The sequence below is a fragment of the Acanthopagrus latus genome, chromosome 20, assembly GCF_904848185.1.
Source record: "Acanthopagrus latus isolate v.2019 chromosome 20, fAcaLat1.1, whole genome shotgun sequence".
Taxonomy (NCBI): Eukaryota; Metazoa; Chordata; class Actinopteri; order Spariformes; family Sparidae; genus Acanthopagrus; species Acanthopagrus latus.
This window is the reverse complement of record NC_051058.1, coordinates 4569556-4590723: the sequence shown is the minus strand read 5'-3', so window position 1 is coordinate 4590723 and position 21168 is coordinate 4569556. Positions and strand designations below refer to the sequence as shown.

Sequence of the window (21168 nt, the reverse complement as noted above, 5' to 3'; positions counted from 1 at the left end):
ACCTTCCTGTAGATAGCTCCTATGATAGCTGTGCGTACATTCATGCCCGTGACAAAGCAGTACTGAAAGTGACGGTGGAGGATGAGAGTCTGCAGGAAGGCGGTGAAAAACATGAGGAAGGCCAGCGAGTAACCCCACCAATCAGGAACACCCTTCTGTTTTGTGAACGAGATCAGCATCCTACAGTACGAGAGTGACAAAAGGGACAATTCTGTGTTACAAACTGCATATGAAGTTATTTTTTGATGCAATCCCCACTTGGTCTGTAGACACACACACATATCTTTTTTCCATGCAAAATGTTAGCGTGAGTAAGAATAAACACACTATCTCTTCGTTTATGTAAAGAGTTTATGTAAATCTCTAACATATAATGTGCTTGCTGTTTGAGCCGCAGGCCTAGAGTGCGCTGTATAAAGACTGTGTTGTTACTCAGTTGAATGATGGGGTTTGGATGTAGAAAAGAAAAAAATGTGAAATGCACTCAGTACTTCATTACTTACCTAAAAGCATCTAGACACTAACAAACCCTCGATATGCAGAACTCCCTCCATTCTTCTGTCAAATCGTGCCTCAACAACTCAACTGCTACCACCAGCTGCCTCAGACGGTCTGTGATCTGGTAAGCAACCCGCAGAGCACTGCAGCGAGGCTTTACGCAAAAACAAGACGTAGATCCCACATGACACCTTTTCCAGTCTCTTTTCATGCCCCCCCTGTAAACTTTCAGTTAAGTCTTAATACCACTTCTGTTTATGAGACACAGACTGGTCTCTGTGCACTCAGAAGAACTGCTGACCCCTAATACCACTTCAAAGCATTCACAAGACAACAGAACCATTCCCAGATGAATTATTCAGAATTTCTCACATTGGCAGAGACATTAGCAGCCTTGTTGCTTCCCTGCTGGGAGCGCATCAGAGCTGGTCACCGCTCCATTTGCATTTGCATCTCCAAAGATCCCAATCTCATCTGTGGCATTCTCCAATGGTCTGACTACAACATGCCAGGTATTTTCATCAGTTGGCTGCTGGCATGCAACACGTTGTTGACACTTTTGACAGCACAGAAGTCAGGAAACTTGAGAAGTCTTCTGACAGAATATCATCTGTGACTACTTAAAGCCTCATTTTTACTGCAAGGTATGGCTGGATTTGACTTGACTCACCACCAGGTATAGTTTTCCACTGCACATAGTCCCCCCACAATGTAGGCAGGATTGTTAGTCGACTGTCATAATGATAAACAAAGGAGCAGAAGAATTCCTTTATCATAGCCCAGAAGACAAAACAACTGTGTCCATAACACTAGCGATGATCCCCTCTGGTCTGCAGTGTTTTCACTCCAGATTTTAGTATCTGCTGGGACCTCGACTGAGTTGATACCAAAAAACTACCACCAAGAACTATCAACAGCTTCTGCCAATGGAAAAACCAAAAGAGAACATTTCCAGGGGGTTGGGACTGAGATGCTTGAACACCTTGGTTTTCTGATATAACAAGCTACTACCTGAAAGACTAACTGAGCTAGATTAGCAGGAATGACAGCTGGAATACTGAGTGGGCCATGGCATTTAGATAAAGTTGCCTAATTAAGCCAGCTGGGCCAGCCACTGTACTTTAGCCTAAGTAGATGCGATGTAAATATAAGGCCTGGCAAAGCTGCTGTGTATCTGCTCTTTGCTAGGGTGAGTACAGGATTTAAAGGCAGCTTAAATGGTGTAGTAGAGTTACACAGTAATGCCGCTCATCACCGGGGCTCAAACCAACTGCAGGGATTGGTGATCGGTCAAAACATAACTTAACATGAATACTGGGCTTTCAGTAAAGCAAACCTTTAGCACAATTTGCTGTGTGTTGACAAATACTGTTTTGAAAGTTGTGTTAATGTCAGTCATGGCACATATTATGCAATTTGTTATCTTTTAACAGAGCCTCCTAGCAGACTGCATGTAGCATAGATTTGTTCCCTGAAATAGTTATACTGACATATGACATTTTTAATGTTTATATTTATGTTTGAAATATTAATGTCAATGTTAATGTTTTGCTTATTTACAGTAATACAGTAAAGAGAAAAGAAGATTGAGTAAACTCTCGTCTGCTCTACTCTGTGTCTGATTTTCTTTAAAACTGGTTAGCAATCTATAGATGTATATAGATGCTGCATGTACTGGAGACAGAATAATGTGTTAATAAACGTATATACTTTATACTAATATACTTTCTTATGTTGTACTCACAAAGCTTATCTCTAAATACCTTAAAGCAACATTTTGTTGAGACTGGCATTTTTGTGTGATTTGGCGCTCCCCACAGTTTGTGAATGCAACAGCAATGTTCTGCAATAATTTGTCAGATGTAATGTAGGTGGCAACAACTAACACAACTCAGTACATCATAACAAAGTTGTGTCTTGAAAACTTGACACTTAGCTCTGTGGTCCTGCCCTGGATATCACAAGACAATGTATCATTTTGATCAAATTATTTTTAATCAAGTGTCAATTGGCTGTGGGAAAGAATCAAAAAGATGCAAGTATCTCTGTGAGATGTTGATGAAGGTTCTCAGTCATGGTAAATTCTAAGTGCTATATCGCAGGCAACTGGACGTGGAAGTATCTCTCTCAGAAGGAGGCAAGAGATGGCTATGTGATGGAATAACTGACAACTTTCTGATGAATAAAGGAGAGATCTTCTCCAGAAAATGCGATAAATGGATCATCTTCACTGTGAACAATGAGGACACTGTTATATCTGGATCTGGATATGTGAAACACATTTGAATACCTACATCTAAGAAGTGATCATGAACTTTTTTTTTCAATAGAGCAGCAGCAGTACTACGAAGGTCTGAGCTTTCAGCATGTAAAACTCAAAAAGTTAGATCTGCAATACTACTACTACTACAACTATAGTCTATGATTATTAAATTGGTTTAATATCAAGTAAGTTCTGTGCAATCTGACAGCTATAATATCAGAGAAATTGAAATTAAAATATTCTTATGCAAAACTTGACTTGCACTTGCACTGACACAAAAACTCGGTGCTAACTAGCCTCATCGAACCACATGACTGAAAAAACACATACAAGAAAACAATGTGGTCAGCGATTGTTGATAACATATCTACATAAAGAGGCCTGCTATCGCTCAGTTCAATCTTTTATTAGAAGCTGAAAGGAAACATGCCCTATTTACATAATGACTTTGCATCCTGAAAAAGGACAGTATGCATTGTAAATAATGCCCATCATACTTGGATCCAGTACACCAACATGCAAAAACTCAAATGCAACATGCAAACAGACTTACTGAAAATAGTATTTGGAGACAGTAGTAACTAAGAGAATTTGTTGGTGTTGGAAACTTGCAAATGTGGCATAGCACAAAGAAAAAGGAGGCAGCAGTAACACGCCACCTGTATTTTTACCTGAGCAGCTGAGGGTTGACAAAGGTGATGATATCCTGCAGGACCTTGTAGGCCGAGCCGATCAAAAAGTAAGGCCCAAAGGCTTTTATGAGGGCTCGCAGGAAAGATGGCTGGTGAGGAGCAGCTTTCTGACTGGACAGCAGCACCTCTGCTTCCTCTGGGCTGCTTTCACCTGCTCCTTCTCCTCCAATGTGGTTGGTGGCCTTCGGTGGGGGCTTGGAGTATACAGCCTGGCTGGACAGATTCTGTTCACTGGACAGTTTGGAATTTGGGAGGTTTTATGGGATAGAAAAAGACACAGAGAGTATAAGGGTAGGAAACATTCATCATAAGTTAGTAAGCAAGACAACAGACCAGATATTTTAAATTTTGCTTTAAAAAGGACTACTTATTTAGAAATATGTTACATTACAAACTTAAATTAAGCTTAGACTAAGCTATACCTGAGTTGTGATGCTATTAGCGCAAATAACCAGGGCCTCAATTTCATAACAATTTACTGTAAAGCTGCTTAAATCAACACTTTTATATCAACTATGGTTCAAATCACTAGATCTATGTGAAAAGGGTCACTCGTAGTGACACATGAAAATCTAATCAGCGAACGCTGCAGTTCCACTTTTGGCTCATTGTTTGGGTTCAATGGCCCACAACTTTGCTGTTTTGATTCTGTCTCACTGCAATCATCAGTGTCATTTTTATTGACAGAAATTCATTGAAATAGCTATCATAAATAAATAGCTGTAATAAAAAAAACCCTGTGTTATATCTGCCCACCACAAAACAGCAGATGGAATGATAGTCTGAAGTCTGTGCTCTGGCCATGATGTGGGTGTAAATAACATCTTTTTGTTGAAATAGCATCTAATTTGGGACTTCTAGGCTGCAAGAGACTTACATTGGATTACACTGGACGAGTTGTAGACCAATTTTGTTTATATGGTTGTTTTGACATTTAAAACAAGTCACCACCATCTATTTCAGTTGCCCCAGAGGATGTTGCAATGCTGTTTTCTTGTGAAGTTCCAGAAATGTTTTGTGGACAACGTAACTTCTCCCGACTTTTCAATCGGCATCAGGGCAAGAAGTAATACATTAATTTAGTGGGGTAGCAAACAGCTTGTTCCATTAACAATTCATCCACTAGTTTTTAAGCTTTTTAAGTCATACCACGCAATGCATATTTTAGTCTTGACAAATCCCTTTGGCAAGACGTGGATCACTGCAGCAGCAGCTGACAACTTCAATGTTGCAGTGTGTCCCCTTGCCCTCTTTGAATTTTTTGTATTTCTTGACAAGACAAGATTTACTCAGAAAGACGCAACAAAAATGATCCCAGTGTTCTGTAAAAGGAATGCAAACAAAATCTATTCTAATACCAACTTAAAGTGCAGGAGTCGGATTCCAGCAGTGAACAGGCAACTACAGCTCAACAACTGTGATGACATGCGGCTTAACACCAAACTGGTTTCCAGATGAAGTGAAAAGGCCTGTACATGTTTTTCCCATATCATTTTACATGCTGCTATTAATGAGAAAGCACAGTGAAACCACAGCACAGGGAGAGGAAGCAGGCTGGGGGGGTCAGAGTTCACCAAAATTGTCGAGTCTGGTTGTTTACTGGGGTAGCACAACAAGGAGCTGAAGTTCTGTTCTCAGTGACCAAGAAACTCCATTAATTTACACAGAATCAGTGAACATACTTCAGCAGTGGACTGCAATACTGCAGACATGAGAAACGTGATTATTCTGCAGCACACTGTGCAGAGAAATTGGGGTGAATTTAATCCTTCGAGGCTCTAACAGTTGGAAACAAAGCTAACTACCCAACAACTGTACAGAATACATAAGAGCAACAATGCTACAAAAGAAAGCGAAGCAATGCATACATGCTGTACATGTTGTCTTTCATGTATGCAAACAGGCAGCATTCCTGCTGCTGAGGTTACAAAAACATGCTCGTGGCTTTGCTTTTACAGGAAAGGGAGAACTTAGGTCCACACACACACACACACACACACACACACACACACACACACATATAGCTGCCCTTAAAGACAACATTCTATCCCCTCTCTATTGTGATAAGGAAGTGGAAGGTGGGGCCACTGAGTGACAATCGGACTTGATTTTTCTTTATATATATTATAAATGTGTGTGACTCAGAGTAAACAGTTCACTCTAGGAATTAGAATTAGCTTACAGTTATTTGAGACAAGAAGTTTCGTACAGTAGGTTTATATGCACTCAAGTATCCTGATTAGTGTCCGATTTCTCCATTAAACAGTCATCTAAACATCATTTAAAGGAGTAACCAGGTTAACTTAGGTCAAATTCAGCTGAAGAAACCGGATTTCCTGTCAGCAATTGATTGATCCTACTGACCTAACAAGTACTGTGTATGTTTCCAAAGTCGGACATTCTGCTTCTCTGTGCCAAGGAGCTTTATTTTTTAAAACTAATCTAGAACTAGAAATACTCACTAACCCTACTTTTAATTAGAAACTATTATGATAGACCACGGCTCCAAGTGAAGCTATTTCATGAGGACGCAGACAAATAGTAGAACATCTCTTCCTTGATCAACATACCTCTTGGCTTTCGACTGTTCCTTCTCCCACTCTTTGAGGAGTTTGGGCACCATCGCCTTCGAGCTGTCACGTGGATTCAGGGACCAAAGATCTTTAGCTTCCAGGGGCATTCTGTAGCCTTTAATCGCCATACTGAGAGAGAATAACAGCAGTTTGGTTCAGCTTGGTATATTTAGCAGTTCAGGACTATCAAGGATAGATTAATGTAAACAAATGGGACATTAGTTAAATGGTTGCCAGCCTCCGCCTGTCCCAATGCTTTTTGAATCACCATCATTATTGTAAGGTTTGTTATGTCCCCTTTTGTGCGTTTCATCTCTGGACAAAATACAGTTCTCAAACTAAAATAGTTTATTATCTCAGAGACAACTCAGAAGGAATGCCCTCCATGAAGACACTTAATTGAGTTTCCTGGATTTGCTTATCATCATTATGTACAATTGGATTGGATTACGCCGGAAATTTGGCTGAGGTTTTTTTTTCCAGCATGAGGGGAGATTGGCTTACAGAAGAAAAGAGAAAGAAGCGCTTCTTCCATCAGAAAAAGAGCAACATCCTGTTTGTTGAGGGTATCAACTCCAATTACTGCTTCGCGGATGGATGCCTCCGCACCAACCTGAGTTATTGTCTTTTTTTGCAGAAAATTATAAATAAATGAATAAAAAAAATATTTCAGACATGAGAACAAAACAAATCAAATTGGGGTTTGTGAGCTCACAATGACCTTGACTTTTCACTACAGACCATCAAAATCTAATCAGTTCATTCTTGAGTCAAAGGTGATATTTGTTCCCAATTTGAAAGAAATTCCCTCAGGGTGTTTCTGAGATATCAATTTAAATAAATGGGACAGACGCACCAACAACCGGAAAACATAATACTTCCAGCCCTGGCTATCGCAGAGGCATAGAAATAACAAAAAAACGTAAATAACAGAACCGGTTGTGTGAGGCTAACAATCATCTCAAAGATGCTCTCATTTGTTTACAACACAGGCAAAATGTATTCTTCATCATATATAATGTAATGCATGACCTCTTCAGTAGTATTTGTAATAGCAAAAACTGTAGGGAGCACAAAAGTGTTGAAGTTAGCCATTATACCAGTAGCATGTGCAGCCCTATTTCAGAATCACTTTGGCATTGTTTTTGACAAATTGTTCTGCCAATTGTTCTAACTGCTATTCACCATGATCAAAAGCAAATCACCACACATACAACAAAGTGTGTGTCTGTGGATGTTGGGTGCAGTGTGAACCCACCTCGTGAACCACCAGAACGTTATGGTGGAGAGGAAACCGGCTGTGGTTTCAGGGCAGGGATTCTGAAAAGATATCGAAAATGTGCAGAAAATAGGACAGAGAGGTTACACGAGGATAAGGAGGACATATTCTGTGAGCAGCCAATAACAACCGTGCTCTCTGTGTGAGCGGGGAACTTGTTTGAACCAGCACGAAGCGGTCCCGGAACACACGCTGAGACTTAAAACTGCTCAGAACACTGAACATTCGATGTCAGCAGCGAGCACAAGGTATACTGTATAGCACAAAGGCGCACGCACACTCCATGGATTCTGCACAACACTTTGGCAGCGGCGTTCCACTCACAGGGTCTGTGACAACATTGGAGAAGAGAGGAGGTTTCTCGTTGAAGCAGCAGAGGACCAGCTCGCAGACCACCAAGGCGAAGTAGAAGTAAAACGTGGTGAATCTAAGCTTGTCTGTCACTTCGCTCTGTAAATGTAAAAGACGGACACACACACATACACAAACAAAGAGGTCAGTTCCACAGTGTATCCACAGTGTGTTTACATGCAGGAAAATTAGTCGTAGGTATTTAATTATACTAATGTCTGAATGGGCTTCATTATGAAAGTGAAGAAAGGATCATGACATACAAGCGTAAGAGACTGTAGCCATGAAACTGCCTGTTCACATGGTGGTTCACCAAGGATGACATGGTTAGAAGTACTAAAATATTTGTGTGTATGCATTCTGATGGAAACTACAGCCTTGTATTGTGCACAAGCTTTGTGTCACAGCTGCCGGTCCTAACTGAGCTTGGCTACCAGCAGGACTGCGCGTCGCTGCTGTGGAGAGAAGTTCAGTGGGCTTGCTGGAACTGCTGTTAGCAGCTCCCACCCAGCTGGAACAAAGAGAGAGAACAACTGAAGGAGCAAGAGTTTTGATAACCTGGTCAGTGAGGGGGATCAGTCAATCTGAGTAAGAGTCGCTCAGATCTGGGTCTACGGGCAGTCTATGCACCTAGGTGTGAAGACTGAAGAATTCTGGGGAACTGAGTTGAGTTCAGAGTCCATTTTGAAATCCACAGCTTGAGCTTATTCACTGAAAACAACAGCCTGCTGTGGTTGGAAACAACACTAGCCCCATTCACACTGCCATTTGAGTGTGAAGTGTTCAATTCTCCACATCCTCTTCTGTGTGAAAATCTCAGATACGGCGAGGGTGGAATTTCGCCGCGCATCTGATGCGCCTCCGGAGGTAGTATCAGAGGCACAGCAGAGGCGAACTGTACATCTGTGAATGGATAAGCCGGCAGCGCCGAGTGGGGGCGTGCCGATCTGATGGTGTTCACAGCGTGATGACTAAACACATCCTTCCCTCAAAATAATAAGGAGAAATGTCCCACAAAGCAACATTACACGACCAAACAACAGTAACATAGTAACTGGTCGTGTCTTTTGCAACTTATATGTCTTATATGAGCCATCTGTCCCCAGCGATAAACTTAACTAACCATGTGTTTGTCTCCTTCCGCTATTGTGTTGTTGTAGTTACTGACTTAGACAGCATCCACTTTACTGATGGCGATTGTGTAACTATGTTATCTAAAGTGAAAAACGTTATAATTATAAACAGTAAGCTGGTACATGCTCAGATTAACAGGAGGACACCGGGGACACCAGCTGACAAAAAAACAAAAACAAAAAAACACACAGATACCATCATGATGACGAGTACCGTCACGCCTCTTTTGGATCTGCAGCTCTGGATATAGCTGTGTGAATTACACACTAGTGCATCTGAGCTGCTTGGTTCAGTGTGAAGTGCAGGTACTATGTCCGTTCAGATTTTTTAAAATGTCTCGTGATGGGTAGCCAGTCAGTGATTGTAATGGTGTGAGGTGAGAGGATACACTCTATGATGGTCTGCACTCATACTCATAAAAAAAAAAAAGAAAAAAAAAAACTTTCATCCTCGAGGCGCATCGGAGAAGATCAACAATGCGACTCTCGGCACAAAGATGCTCCAAATCTTTCTAGTCAGGTGGTAATTCTCCGTGGCTGTCATCACTACAAGTAACCCCTTCACGTACAAGTAGTCATGTAAAAAATACATATCACAGCCGCGTTAAGGTAAGCTTGTTTTGCTTGAAAACAACACATTCCAGCCTTTGTAGTAGAACTGTTTAATAGGTCACTAATCACTCTGCTCCCATAAGAAAAGGGGACTTATTTATTTGAGAGTCTTGTAATTCCAGTAGATTACATTTATACAGCCTTGGAAGCCAAAATGCTCAGCATCTAGCCAAGCAGTCACCTGGGTCAGCAGTATTTATCAATGGTTGTTCTCTATTTTTGTAATGTGGCTGCTTCAAATAGATATTTTAAAATGCTCCTTCAAGTTTTTTTCCAAATTGCCTTGTCTTTTGTATGTTGCTCCACACTTACACTGGCTTATCTCGTTGCCTGCAGGGTTTGTTTGCAGTGTGCTGCAGCTCTGCAGCACTAGAGGTGAGATAAGTACAGTTGGAACAACAGGACTACTATACCCTTTCTGCTTAGTGGTGAACTGGGCAGACCACTTGAAAAACATCCACTCACTGCGTGGGGGAGCAGAGTTGATTCAATGTCAAGAACGCTGAGAAGGATAAGAGGCGGGGGTAAAAGAAACTAGGAAAGAAAAGCAAGAGCAAAGAATGTATGAAGTACAAGAAGGTATCAAGATGAGAAGACTGGGGATAATGACGCAAGGAAGATGAAAGGGTACCAGACAGAGAAGTGATGACAGACATGTAGAGAGGAATACAAGGGACCAATGCACATTCTCACCTCTTTGGAGGCCTGTAGGATCTTGGAGCGGAAAGGCACGATGGAACACAGCACAGACAGGAACCAGAAGATGAAGAGGACCCCTGATGACTGAACCCCGCGTAACCTCTCGAACTGGATCAGAAACGTGGCCAACAGCTGCCAAATGGAGAGAGGAAAAGGGGGGAGGGGGATATTACATGGAGTGAGGAAAAGGATGAGAGGGGTGGAGGGAGAGACTGAGGTTAGCCCCTTTCACAAATGCACTGTAACTCTGGATTTATCCAGACTTTACCCAGAGGAACTGTATGTACGGACACAAATGTCTGCACTATTTACCCTGCCAGCCTCTTAGTCCTTAGCCTGGGTGTGCCATATGGGTAAATAAAGCAGACAATTGTCTGGAATTCATTCACAAAGAGTGAGTGGGTGGGCATGTTGACAACGTGTAAGCTTCAGAGTTAGTGTTGGTTTAATCGGCTATGACATGCTCATGGTCAAAGTTCTATAAAAAATGTGCCCAGAATATGTCCCTTCTCAGTCTCTCACACTTACATACAGCCCATTCACACCACTGCTGGACACAGATCTAAAATGCTGCAGCTTTCATTCTTCATGCACAGTGTATAGCTTTTTTTGCTTGCCTGTATCTTACTTTCCACTTTCCACACTTCTGCATGTGTGAACAAGCAAATGTGGATAATATCCTGATTTGATTCTCTGAATGTTGTCTTGACTTCATATCTGAATTGGGCTTTAGACTGGCCGACACACAATCACTGAAAGCATGTGAGGTCTGACAGTCTGAGCTCAGAGGAGCTACGGACCTCGAGTATGGTGCTCTATCTGAATTTTTCAGTCTTGCTTTTTCTATGATGCTAGTACAGGTTTTGGGTATGTAGTGTGTTCACACTGTAAAAGTGAGTCAAACAAGAAGGAACGCACACTATATACGCTCAACTTTTGATTATTGAGGCAACAGTTTTCTTCCAAATGCGATGTACAAAGGAAACAAGAGATGAGAGATAACATATAAATGTTTCAGATTTGCGGTTTAATCTGATGTTGCAAGTACTGCATAATTTCCTGTTAAAAAAGACAGAGCATGTTGACTTGTTTGTACGCTAGCAGCTAAAACAATCTGCTATGGTGATTAGGTTGTATTAATTACTGTTTGGAATTTAAAGGGTTAAAGGTTAAATTATTTGTCATTTTACAACAGCAGCAGGGTTACAAATTAAACTGAAATTAAGTCCCTTCATGCTACATAAAAGAAACAAAAAGAACAACAATTTTAGTGTTTTACAGAGTGGAGTGTGGAGGATGAACTGAGTCGTCTCAGGGCCTGAGGAAAGAAGCTGCTCCACAGTCTGGGGCTATGGCAGCACATTTTCTTCTTTACATCTGGATCTTTTATTAGGTGGCAGCGGACTTTGTTGACTTTCTTCAGATATGAATTCTTAGAGAGTTTTTTTTGCAATATGGTGATGATGGTTGTGTTTTCCAAATACTTGTGCTGTCACTTGTTTGTGAGGAAGTCCAGTATCCATTTGCAGAGTGCCTACGTATAGTTCAGATTTGGGTTCTAGCCAGCTCTGGCAAATTAATGCTTTACTGTAAAAGCTAAACACCCATAACACAGTTAATACAGTAAATGAATAATTCTAGTTACTGTGTTTTGTTAGGTTAGCACAGCCTCACTGCCCCGTCTCCACAGAGAGGTGTCCTCGTGGGTGGATTAGTGGGGGAGAGCACAGAGAGGAGCTCTTCTTGCTATAGTATGAAGGGTGTTTAGGTTGCCTTACTCAGCCTCTAACATGGCTAGATCAATAAAACGTGCACTGATTTAACGTCAGTATACATTTTATTGATTTGTCATTCTGTTGATCCAAACTCCAAACTGTGCTCAGCTAAAGTAGCTCAGTAAATGTCACTTTAACCGTGTGTTGAGCTCCATTAGCTATTTGCTCTACCACAGCACTCAGCTAACTAGCTTCCGTCTTGTCGATTTCAATGCGGATTATAAATGGAATGCTACATGGACTTGCATTTCTATAGCGCTTTTCAGTGCTGGGTTTCACCAGCACAACACATGTATTGAGGAATATTTCTCACAATGTTAGGTCTCATTCTGAGAAGCCAGCCCATGATTTTAACTAGTACTGAAACAGCATAGTGGAGAGAGATGTAACTATGGCAGTGTTTACCCTGCAGTCCCCCCGTAGTCAGTTCAATCTGTCATTTGGGATTGTCTGTTCCTCGTAAGTACATTTTCTGTCCCCAAGTGGGGGGTTGATGTGTCACAGTCTGTCTCAAGCCCTACAGCACGCTGTGGCATAATAGCAGTGCTAGAGAAACTGTCTTCTTTTTTTAATCTGATCGCCTCTTCTGATCTTGCTTTTTAGAGACCACCAATTGAACATTTTACAGCAAATATTACTTTTACAATGCAGGCTCTGTGAGGCTCTCTTCCCAGCCATGACTTGTTATAAACATTTTTTGAAAAAGGGAAGCAGGATGTGTTTTTTTTTCTTAGTTTATAGCGATAATTACCTGCTTCTCATGCCAATAGGATAAGATAAACGCTAATTTCACGGTTTTGTATTCACACTTGAAGCTGATCTAATATTTCATAGCTCTAATAAGAGAGAGGATGCTTTGTTGAAACTTTAAGATGTTTTCTCTCTTCTCAGAGCAATTTTTGATGACACATTTGGCTGTGTGGTCTACCGAAAAGAGGCTTCAACTCGCGATTTGAATTCTTGTGCAACTGCTTCTGGATAGACATGTACTCACCATGGTCATGCCGAGAACCAGCGGGGTGATAAAGTAGATGGGCGGCTGGGTTTGACCCTGCCGCAGCTCATGGAATGTATAAAAGAGATCTGTCCAACACACGATCCATAACAACAAGCCAAACACCTGAGAGCAGACAGAAAAAGGAGCAACGGTGAAAAAACATTCATTACATTACTTACTGTAAAAATTGTCTAAGAAAAAGGGATCGTGAGCTGGCTGATAACTCATCGAAACTGATTAGATTATAAATATGGTGTACAGCTGTCCTTAATACATCTATGGTGTTAGAATAAAGACACAAGGTTTACAAACATGGGGTAATTAGCACAGATTAGACGACCCCACTTTCTCAATGCACACAATTTAACAGCATGATGTGTTTTCCTAAATGTTAAATGTTAAGCAGGAACAGATGTCTTAAATCAGTATGCAACCAACACTGTGGGCTTTTTCAAAGAAAGATGGGAAAATACCTTGTACATTTTAGACCACAGCGCTATGACGTGCGACCATGGAAATCAATTTTTTTTTTTTTTAATTTAATCATCAGACCACTGCCTACCTAGAGGCCAAAAGCTTGTTGTTGTTTCCACAAATAAGTCCAAAAAAGCTTAATCTTACTTGAAGTAGTGACTGACCAACACTTCTTAGAAGTGGACATTGCTGAGTGACCAATACCACCAGATGTGTCACAGTATCCTTGCCTTTGTGTACCCTACATAAAAATTACAACCACGAAGTCCCCTCTCACCGTTTTGAATCTGTTCATGATGGACATCATGATGTAGCCTCTGTTGTTCCTCTTGAGATAGAAGAGATAGATGGGGCACACAACCCAAAGGTAGATGCACGGCAGCCATGACAGTACAGACATCTGGAAACAATCTGGCAGGTCGGGCCGATCTGTGTGGAGCGTTTGATTGGCCACCTGCAGAGACACACGACACATGGAGAACTGCACTTTAGCTTTAAGTCCTGCATCTCTTAATAGCAACCCCAAACAGAGCTATTTGAACTATCCCACACACAGAAGAGATCACAACTATAACACACACTTCAGACGGTGCACACATCACCACCACAGCTTCATAGAACAAGTTGTTTTTCTTCAACAGAAATCTGTAAACACTTTGATAATATTTGTATCTGTGGTCAGTGGGAGGGAAAGATGATGTGAAAGCCAGCTGTTCACATTTAGAAAGTTGGCTGACAGCCTCAGAGAACTAGTGCTGTAATATCAAAGATGTACACTGAGTGTCGTTGGCGGAAATAAGCAGCGCACAGTTAGTGACACATTCACCCAGTAGTGAGCAGTGGTTGGTTGGCCGGACAGAGTGGCTGGTTCGCAAGCGATACAACAGTTTTGTTTGTCCTGGTCTCTGATAGTGGTAAATGGACATTGGCAAATAAACAAAGAAAAGACCAACAACATTTTTTTTAAAAAAAGGTGTAAAGGTCCGTAAGCGAGGAAGAACCCAAATTTATACCGCTGTGTAGAGCACTTTAAGAAAAAAAGGGACACAGATAAAGATGTTGCTCACTTTCTCTTGGACCGGGAGGTACTGCTAAAGTTTATAATGCCAAATGTAAAATCAACTCTATCTAAATTGTGGACCTTGTTTTGGGGTAATGTTACCCTAGACTGAGTTTGTTACCTACGCTAAGGAGCTTATATTTTCAGTACCATTTGTCAGCAGGATTATGGATTTGGCCTGATTCTCATGAAACATTGGTAGAAATCATTAGGTTCGCAAACAACTGAAGCTGAAATCAGATTCAATACCACACATGCATACACAAATATATAAAACAGTTTCCCTTTTTAGAGCATGAGGACAAAAAGGTGACTTCTTGGCCCAACAGGCCGTCTGTTCATCAGTGCCTCCTCCAAACAGAGGAAAAACAAGGCCGCATTTGTGGGCTGCATTTGGAGCGGCGTTGTGACGTAACTGGCTTCCAAATGCGGCCTCCAAAGGATGCAGACCCTGAACTGAGACACAGCAACTGTCTTTGTAGAAGTCTGTCAAAATGGCCAACACTGAGCTCCTACCGACGTCAAATCACGTCGGTAGGGAAGGTGCTGGACCAGCATTGCCTTGACTTGCAACATTTCATTACCCAAACCAGACATACCACATTAGTTAATACCTTTTAACATTCTGCATGAGCTGAACTGCACTTGAATGAAATAACAGCTGTAAAACTAATCTAATCCTACCTAAGGCCATGAACTTTTCAATCACCCCTCTTATACAGAGCCAGTTATTTTACTTTTAGTGTGAACTTGGATTGTAGTGTGAACATGGGATTAGCAGACTCCCTTTCCAAGCTAATGTTAGCTACTGCTGCTCTCTGTTAGCGGTGCAGGGGAAAGGCACAGAGACAAGGCACTTGAGAATAAGCATGAAGTCACATCCTTTGGGCTGTCGCAAAAGAAATCAATAAAATCTGACATGAGTGCTTTTTGCTTTTCAGTTTCTCCTGAGTGTTTTTCCCTCTCTGTGTTTTTCCATTCGTTACCTCACCTGTCCTTTTCCCTCCTCACTCACCTCACCTGTTCCAGAGCCCCTTGTTAGTGTGTCTGTGTATATAGTCTTTGTTCTCATGTGTTTGTCAGTTAATTCCATCATCCGTTGTTCGTCTCTCTGTGATGTTTCCCTGTCACTCCTTCTTGTGTAGCCACCCGGCATTCTGCCGTCTCCCGTTTTGGTATGTTTCTGGTTTTGGCTTCTTGTCTCTCTTTTGATTTGAGCTCTGCTTTGTTTAGCTCTTGGTTGCTACTTTTCTCCTTTGTCCCTAGTGACTCCTGTTTTCAGGTTCCTTGCCGCCTTGTTCGTTGTTCAGCTTTGTTAAATTAAACTCGCTTTTTGTTCACCTATTTCCTGCCTCCTACGTGTCTGCATTTGGGTCCTCCTCTAGTTTCCTCCATAAAGTGTAATATTCACAATCCAACTGCATTAAACAACCTACACAAATGGTCCATAGGCTTGTATAGGTAACTTAGGGAGGTGGGGAAGGTCTTTACATCAAATCATAATCTGCTAATACGGCCAATAAAAATAAAAAAAAAAACTATAAATTACATGTAAATTTCTACACATTTTTAATATATAGTAGAAAAATACAGCATTTAATTTATTGTGCTTATTGCAAACATATTGCTGGGATGACAGTGGATATAAAAATGATCACCCAGCCAAGTCAAAACTACAATTATGATTTATTACAAAAAGCCTTCCATGCTGGGTTAATCCAGCAATAGCAAGAATATATCAGCAAGAAAATACAGTGCCTGTGAAAAGTATTCTCCCCCTTGAACATCGTGCCCTTTTATTGTCTTTATAAATGGAATCAATGGTCAATTTAATTTGCCGTTTTTGCCGAAAAATACAAAAAAAACAACAACTCAAAAGTCAAAGTGAATACAAGTGAATACAATATAATATTAATCAATTGAAATTCTATAAAGTAAAATAATTGATCACATAAGTATTAATCCCTTTCCAGTCAGTATTTTGTTGATGTACATTTGGCCATGCCATATTAATTAATATCAATATAAATGATTGATTTAACTTAATTCCGGGGGATGTACAGTGACTTGAAAATGTTTTCGTATCCATGCCCTGTCTTATACTTTTCAATAACCTTGGAGTGTTCTTTTTTTAGTAATGGTGCAATTGTAGCCTTTATACTCCAATCACTTGAGATACGTTCACTGCTCTCTACATTTCTCTAATACTAATGAGATTATTGGTACCATTTGGCTGGTTCGGTGTTGAATAAGGTCAATTACTTTAAAGGGGGTGAATATTTATGCAGTCATTTATTTTACATTATATATTTTTAATTAATTAATATTTCTTCATAGAAATCTGTTTGCACCTTGACGATGAAAAGGGTTTTTTTTGTAATATCTTTGTCAAAAAAGCCAAATCATACACCATGATTCCATTTATAACTGGAATGAAATGAGATAACCTCCAAAATGGTGAATACTTTTTATAAGCACTGTAGATTTCATTTGAGATTTGTGAGATATGATTCACATGTGTTAATATATCAAGATTAAACTATTAATATGAAAACAGTATGAAAACATTTGTTCTGCTGCTGAAGAGCAAGAAATGAGTGATCTGGAGGATATCCGCAGAAGAAAGGTAAAGTAAACATGGATTGTAGCAAGACGCAGTCCTGACACAGCGGTAATCGTGCTCCCCTGAACAAACACCGCTGAACGCCCACCCGCAGATGGAACCAAGATAAACACAGCTGCCTGCCTCCAGCCACTCTCCATAACTCGCCACACCCATCTGCTGAAGCATGTGTGTATGGCTAAGTGTGTGTAAGGAGGTGATGGGTAATTGCTCATGCTAGTGTGTGTGCTGGTGTGTGTGTGTGTGTGTGTGTGTAGTGGGGTCTGAAGGGTAGCTGTAAAATATCCAGCTACCTCAGAAGTTTTTAACATTTTGGCTCACAAGCCACTGCACAAGTGTTAAACTTTCCAAGGTTTCTTTGGTGAACTTTGAATTTAATGTCTTTTCCCATGATGATTCAACAGGAAATTCACACACACTTTTAATCAGACGTGAACATTATGTAATTCAGTCTGCTTTTTTTCCATTTTTAGCTAGCTAGCTAGAGTCTCTTTGCCTCTAAATGAACACAAGCCATTTAAAAGAAGTGGAGAAGTATTAATGGAAAAAGTGACCATCACTAGCATCTGATGCAACTGCTAACAAAGTGATAAAGAAGAGACAGTGATAGTGATGCATCTCACTGATGGGCAAACAATGATGTCTCTAAAATAGTGCAGTAATTCATTTAATGTGGAAGGTTTTAGTTTACATTTTAAAGGAACAGTTTAACATTTTGGGAAATGGACTTTACGCACTTGTGTAACAGGCAGGAAGTTAAAATGACGAAGTCAGCTTTAACATGTTATATCTCATCTGTTTAATCTGTTTGAAAATTGCTTATAAATATCATGCTGGCAAAAACACAACTGCTGCACCAGCTGTGGGATAAGCCCAAATGTAACATAGTTATGACTTTTTCTTAGGGAAGATTTACTCGTCACCAAATATAAAGTGGTTACAACTCACAAAGTAGTTGATAGGTACAAATGAGTTGGTACTAAAATGTTATCATAGCCGTAATGGTGCATTCCATTTATCACACAGAGGCAGCTGTTGGAGGAATATGGGAGTCAGAATAAAGACATTCCACATGGCATGTTTCAAGAGAGGTAGATGTTGAAAACCAATGGTTAATCAGGAATGGACTCTTACATGTCAAATAGGCAGTTAGGCAGTCTGTCCATGGCAGTCGGGACCTTGACAATTATTTAAAAAGTCACTGTGAAGTCTTTTAAACAGACATATTCACTCAAAACTGAATTATGTCTACAGAATAATGTCTATAGTGCAGACAGCTGCCTTTATTTTAAAACAAAATATTGCTCCAGCTATATGTGTATGAGGCTGGCCCTGACACCATTACAGCCCAGATAAAATCCTGGCAGGAAAAGCTAGAGCTATATTCTGTCAATGAACAAGAGAAAGTGAGGGAATGGAATATAAGAGGGAAACAAAGACTGTTGACTTTGTTATCAAGTTGTTTGAGACAGTTAAGATGTAAAATAGTACTCAGTTTTTTTCAAAAAAATCATTCTAAAATGTTTTTGTATATCAAAAGGGAACATTATTCAAAAGCTCTGTTATGTATTTTATTTCAAAATGCAGCCCTTATTTGACCTAAAATGAGTGTAGAACATTTATCATTCATGTACTTTTTTAAAACCAGTTAAGTTCAATGTGAAACCTACAAACTTTCTAAAATATGTAAATGTACTTTAGTATATTTTACAGTCAGTTTTTGACCTTATACAGAAATTGATTAAAAAAATCAAGCTAAGCGCAAGTTCAATCAGGAAGACTGTCCGTTCTTTCACAAGGTATATTCAGCTGTACTTTGATGGCCATTTTTGACCATGAGTAAACAACAAATCAAAGAAAAACTGTTTCTGGCCGATCAACCCATGATGGAAACATGAGTGGCACTCATTAGTACCACAATCATGACAAAAAAAAACAATAAAAACACAAATTAATAATTATTAGGTTTAACTGAAGATATCGCACAAGAGCCAAAAAGAACATTACTATTGCTCCATTGTCACGACTGGCTTTTACCTCTGTTGTATATTTGTGAGCAGTAATGGCTGTGGCAGCGTTTGCATTGCAAATGTGAGCACAGCACAATAATTTAAATGTCCTCCATTCTTTTTTTTTAATCCTTACATCCTGCTGCAACTGTATGCAACACTTTCTATCTCACGCAGCATGGATCATTTACTTACCTCCACTGCACACAGGGTGGGAGGCAGTGAGCAAATCCCATGTTTAATGACTGACCATACAAGACAAAGAGTTTTTCATTGTTCACGCATATCACATCAATGCTTATCCTGGTGACCAAGGCACCAAATGTACACAAGACCTGGTTTACGTCATTTCTGCTTCAAATGCAATGTTAATCTGTGCATATAAAACAATTCTTATTCGTCTGATGGATATTTACACTTGCACAGTACACAGTCTTGCATGCTGCATTATGTAAGCTGTTTGGTTGCTACTGAGGAATGTGGCTTTTGCTTAAACTCACTCCCTCTTAACATTCTTCCAACTGATAGGGAGGCTGCTTTCTTCAAATTTGCGGCCTTAAAAGGTTTGAGTTTGCCAATGCAATCTTAAAATGAATTTATGACGGCAAATACAAGCTTGTGGAGCCTTGAGGAAGTGAACAGTCAATATTTATTCACAAACTGATAATGAAATATAAAAAGTGACAAGAAGCCTTAATAGTCAAGAGATGGCCATGATAAGCATATCAAAGAAAGCTATTAAATGACAACTAGTAGAAATTACCATAATTTCTGAACAAAACAGACCTTTACTGATAATTCTCATGAAAAAGAAGAGAAAAGCCATCTTTAACAAACTGCAGGTCTTACTAAATTCAGTGTCTGGTCTTTTTCTCAATTTCACAGACTTTAAGGCAGTTAACATTACACTTGTAACGAGAAACTTCAACAAAAGGTGTGACGAAAAGGGAGAGGCGCTGTGCTGTAACGGCCAGCCAGCATTGATTTGAACAGGTAAATTATTTCACCAGCCAGGTAAATACAGGATAGGCCATAGGGGTTCTAATATGAACAGTTGATGAGTATTAACAAAATCAATATCCACAGGGGTTGGATGTCAAATCAGTAGATAACCCAAAATTCAATAACTCAAAAACAGTTAAAGGGGTACTTGAGCAATTCTGTATGTAAAAACAACAATACATTGACATTGTTTACAGTGGGATGATGGCGAACAGCATGTCAAGAACGTTACGTTAAGTGATAGCCCGGCCACGTTTAATAAAGCAAACAAAATTGATAAAGACTACGCAATACGCAAGAACTCTCTGGTAAAACTAAAGTACACGGGCAACACCACGAACATGCAAAGCCACTTCCAACGCCACCACCCCGATCTCCTGGTTGAAAATGTGATTAATGCTAACGTTGTAAGTCAACCTGCAGCAGTGAATGCAATGTTTAAGGCAACGCTTCCTTTCTCGTCCCCAAGGGCTACCAGTATGAAAAAGTCCATTGCTGGGTTTAGTTGGAAGGATTTTGGCCCATACAGTCCAAAAATAAAGGTTTCTGCCAAATGTTGCAAACACTGGAGCCATGGTATGGAATACCGTCCACAAAGTTTTTTTACCAAAAAAACAGGAAAGTTTGAGGACGCACTCTAGTCTGCATAGAGAATTGAGCTCACCTGCAAAAGACAGACTTCACTTGCTACAGAGTCCTACGTGACAATCACTGACCACTTTATTGATAATGACTAGGAAACGTACCCCTGCATACTGTAAACAAGGGGAATGCACGAGACTCATACCAATGCTTATCAAAGCTCAGAGCATGGTGGCCAGTTGCTATTCCAGAAGAAGAATATGTAAATCTGAGGATGAATGGATATGTGCTCAGGTTTACATAATACAAATTATCACAAAACAGGAAACATTCTCAGGCTGATGCAAAGCAAGCTGGTAAACTCTGCAATGTTCCGGGTTTATATAAAACAAGTAAGAGAGAAGTTAAATGTGTCCAGATATATACAAAGAACAACTTTGCAAAGCTTTTTTAAGTTTATCTATTACAACATGTTACAAGTTTGTTAAGCTTCTAAAAAGGATAAGCATAAAATGTGGATAGGTTATGCTTCCAAACTACTAAAAT

General features: G+C 40.1%; 1 protein-coding gene across 5 annotated transcripts in view; it reads right to left on the bottom strand.

The window, feature by feature from the left end:
* The window catches only part of abcc3 (ATP-binding cassette, sub-family C (CFTR/MRP), member 3), a 53564-nt gene that overhangs the window by 20121 nt on the left and 12275 nt on the right, over window positions 1–21168 (bottom strand). For all 5 annotated transcript variants that reach the window (XR_005071769.1, XM_037081006.1, XM_037081007.1 and 2 more), the window contains exons 2-9: window positions 13624–13800; window positions 12870–12995; window positions 10095–10232; window positions 7630–7755; window positions 7285–7346; window positions 6024–6155; window positions 3433–3684; window positions 3–180 (exon numbers count right to left, since the gene is read on the bottom strand). Coding sequence is in view for 4 of the 5 variants with exons in the window: in XM_037081006.1 (XP_036936901.1) it covers window positions 3–180; window positions 3433–3684; window positions 6024–6155; window positions 7285–7346; window positions 7630–7755; window positions 10095–10232; window positions 12870–12995; window positions 13624–13800 (1191 nt within the window). In the remaining variant the exon portion in view is untranslated. The remainder of the gene's footprint in view (window positions 1–2; window positions 181–3432; window positions 3685–6023; window positions 6156–7284; window positions 7347–7629; window positions 7756–10094; window positions 10233–12869; window positions 12996–13623; window positions 13801–21168) is intronic.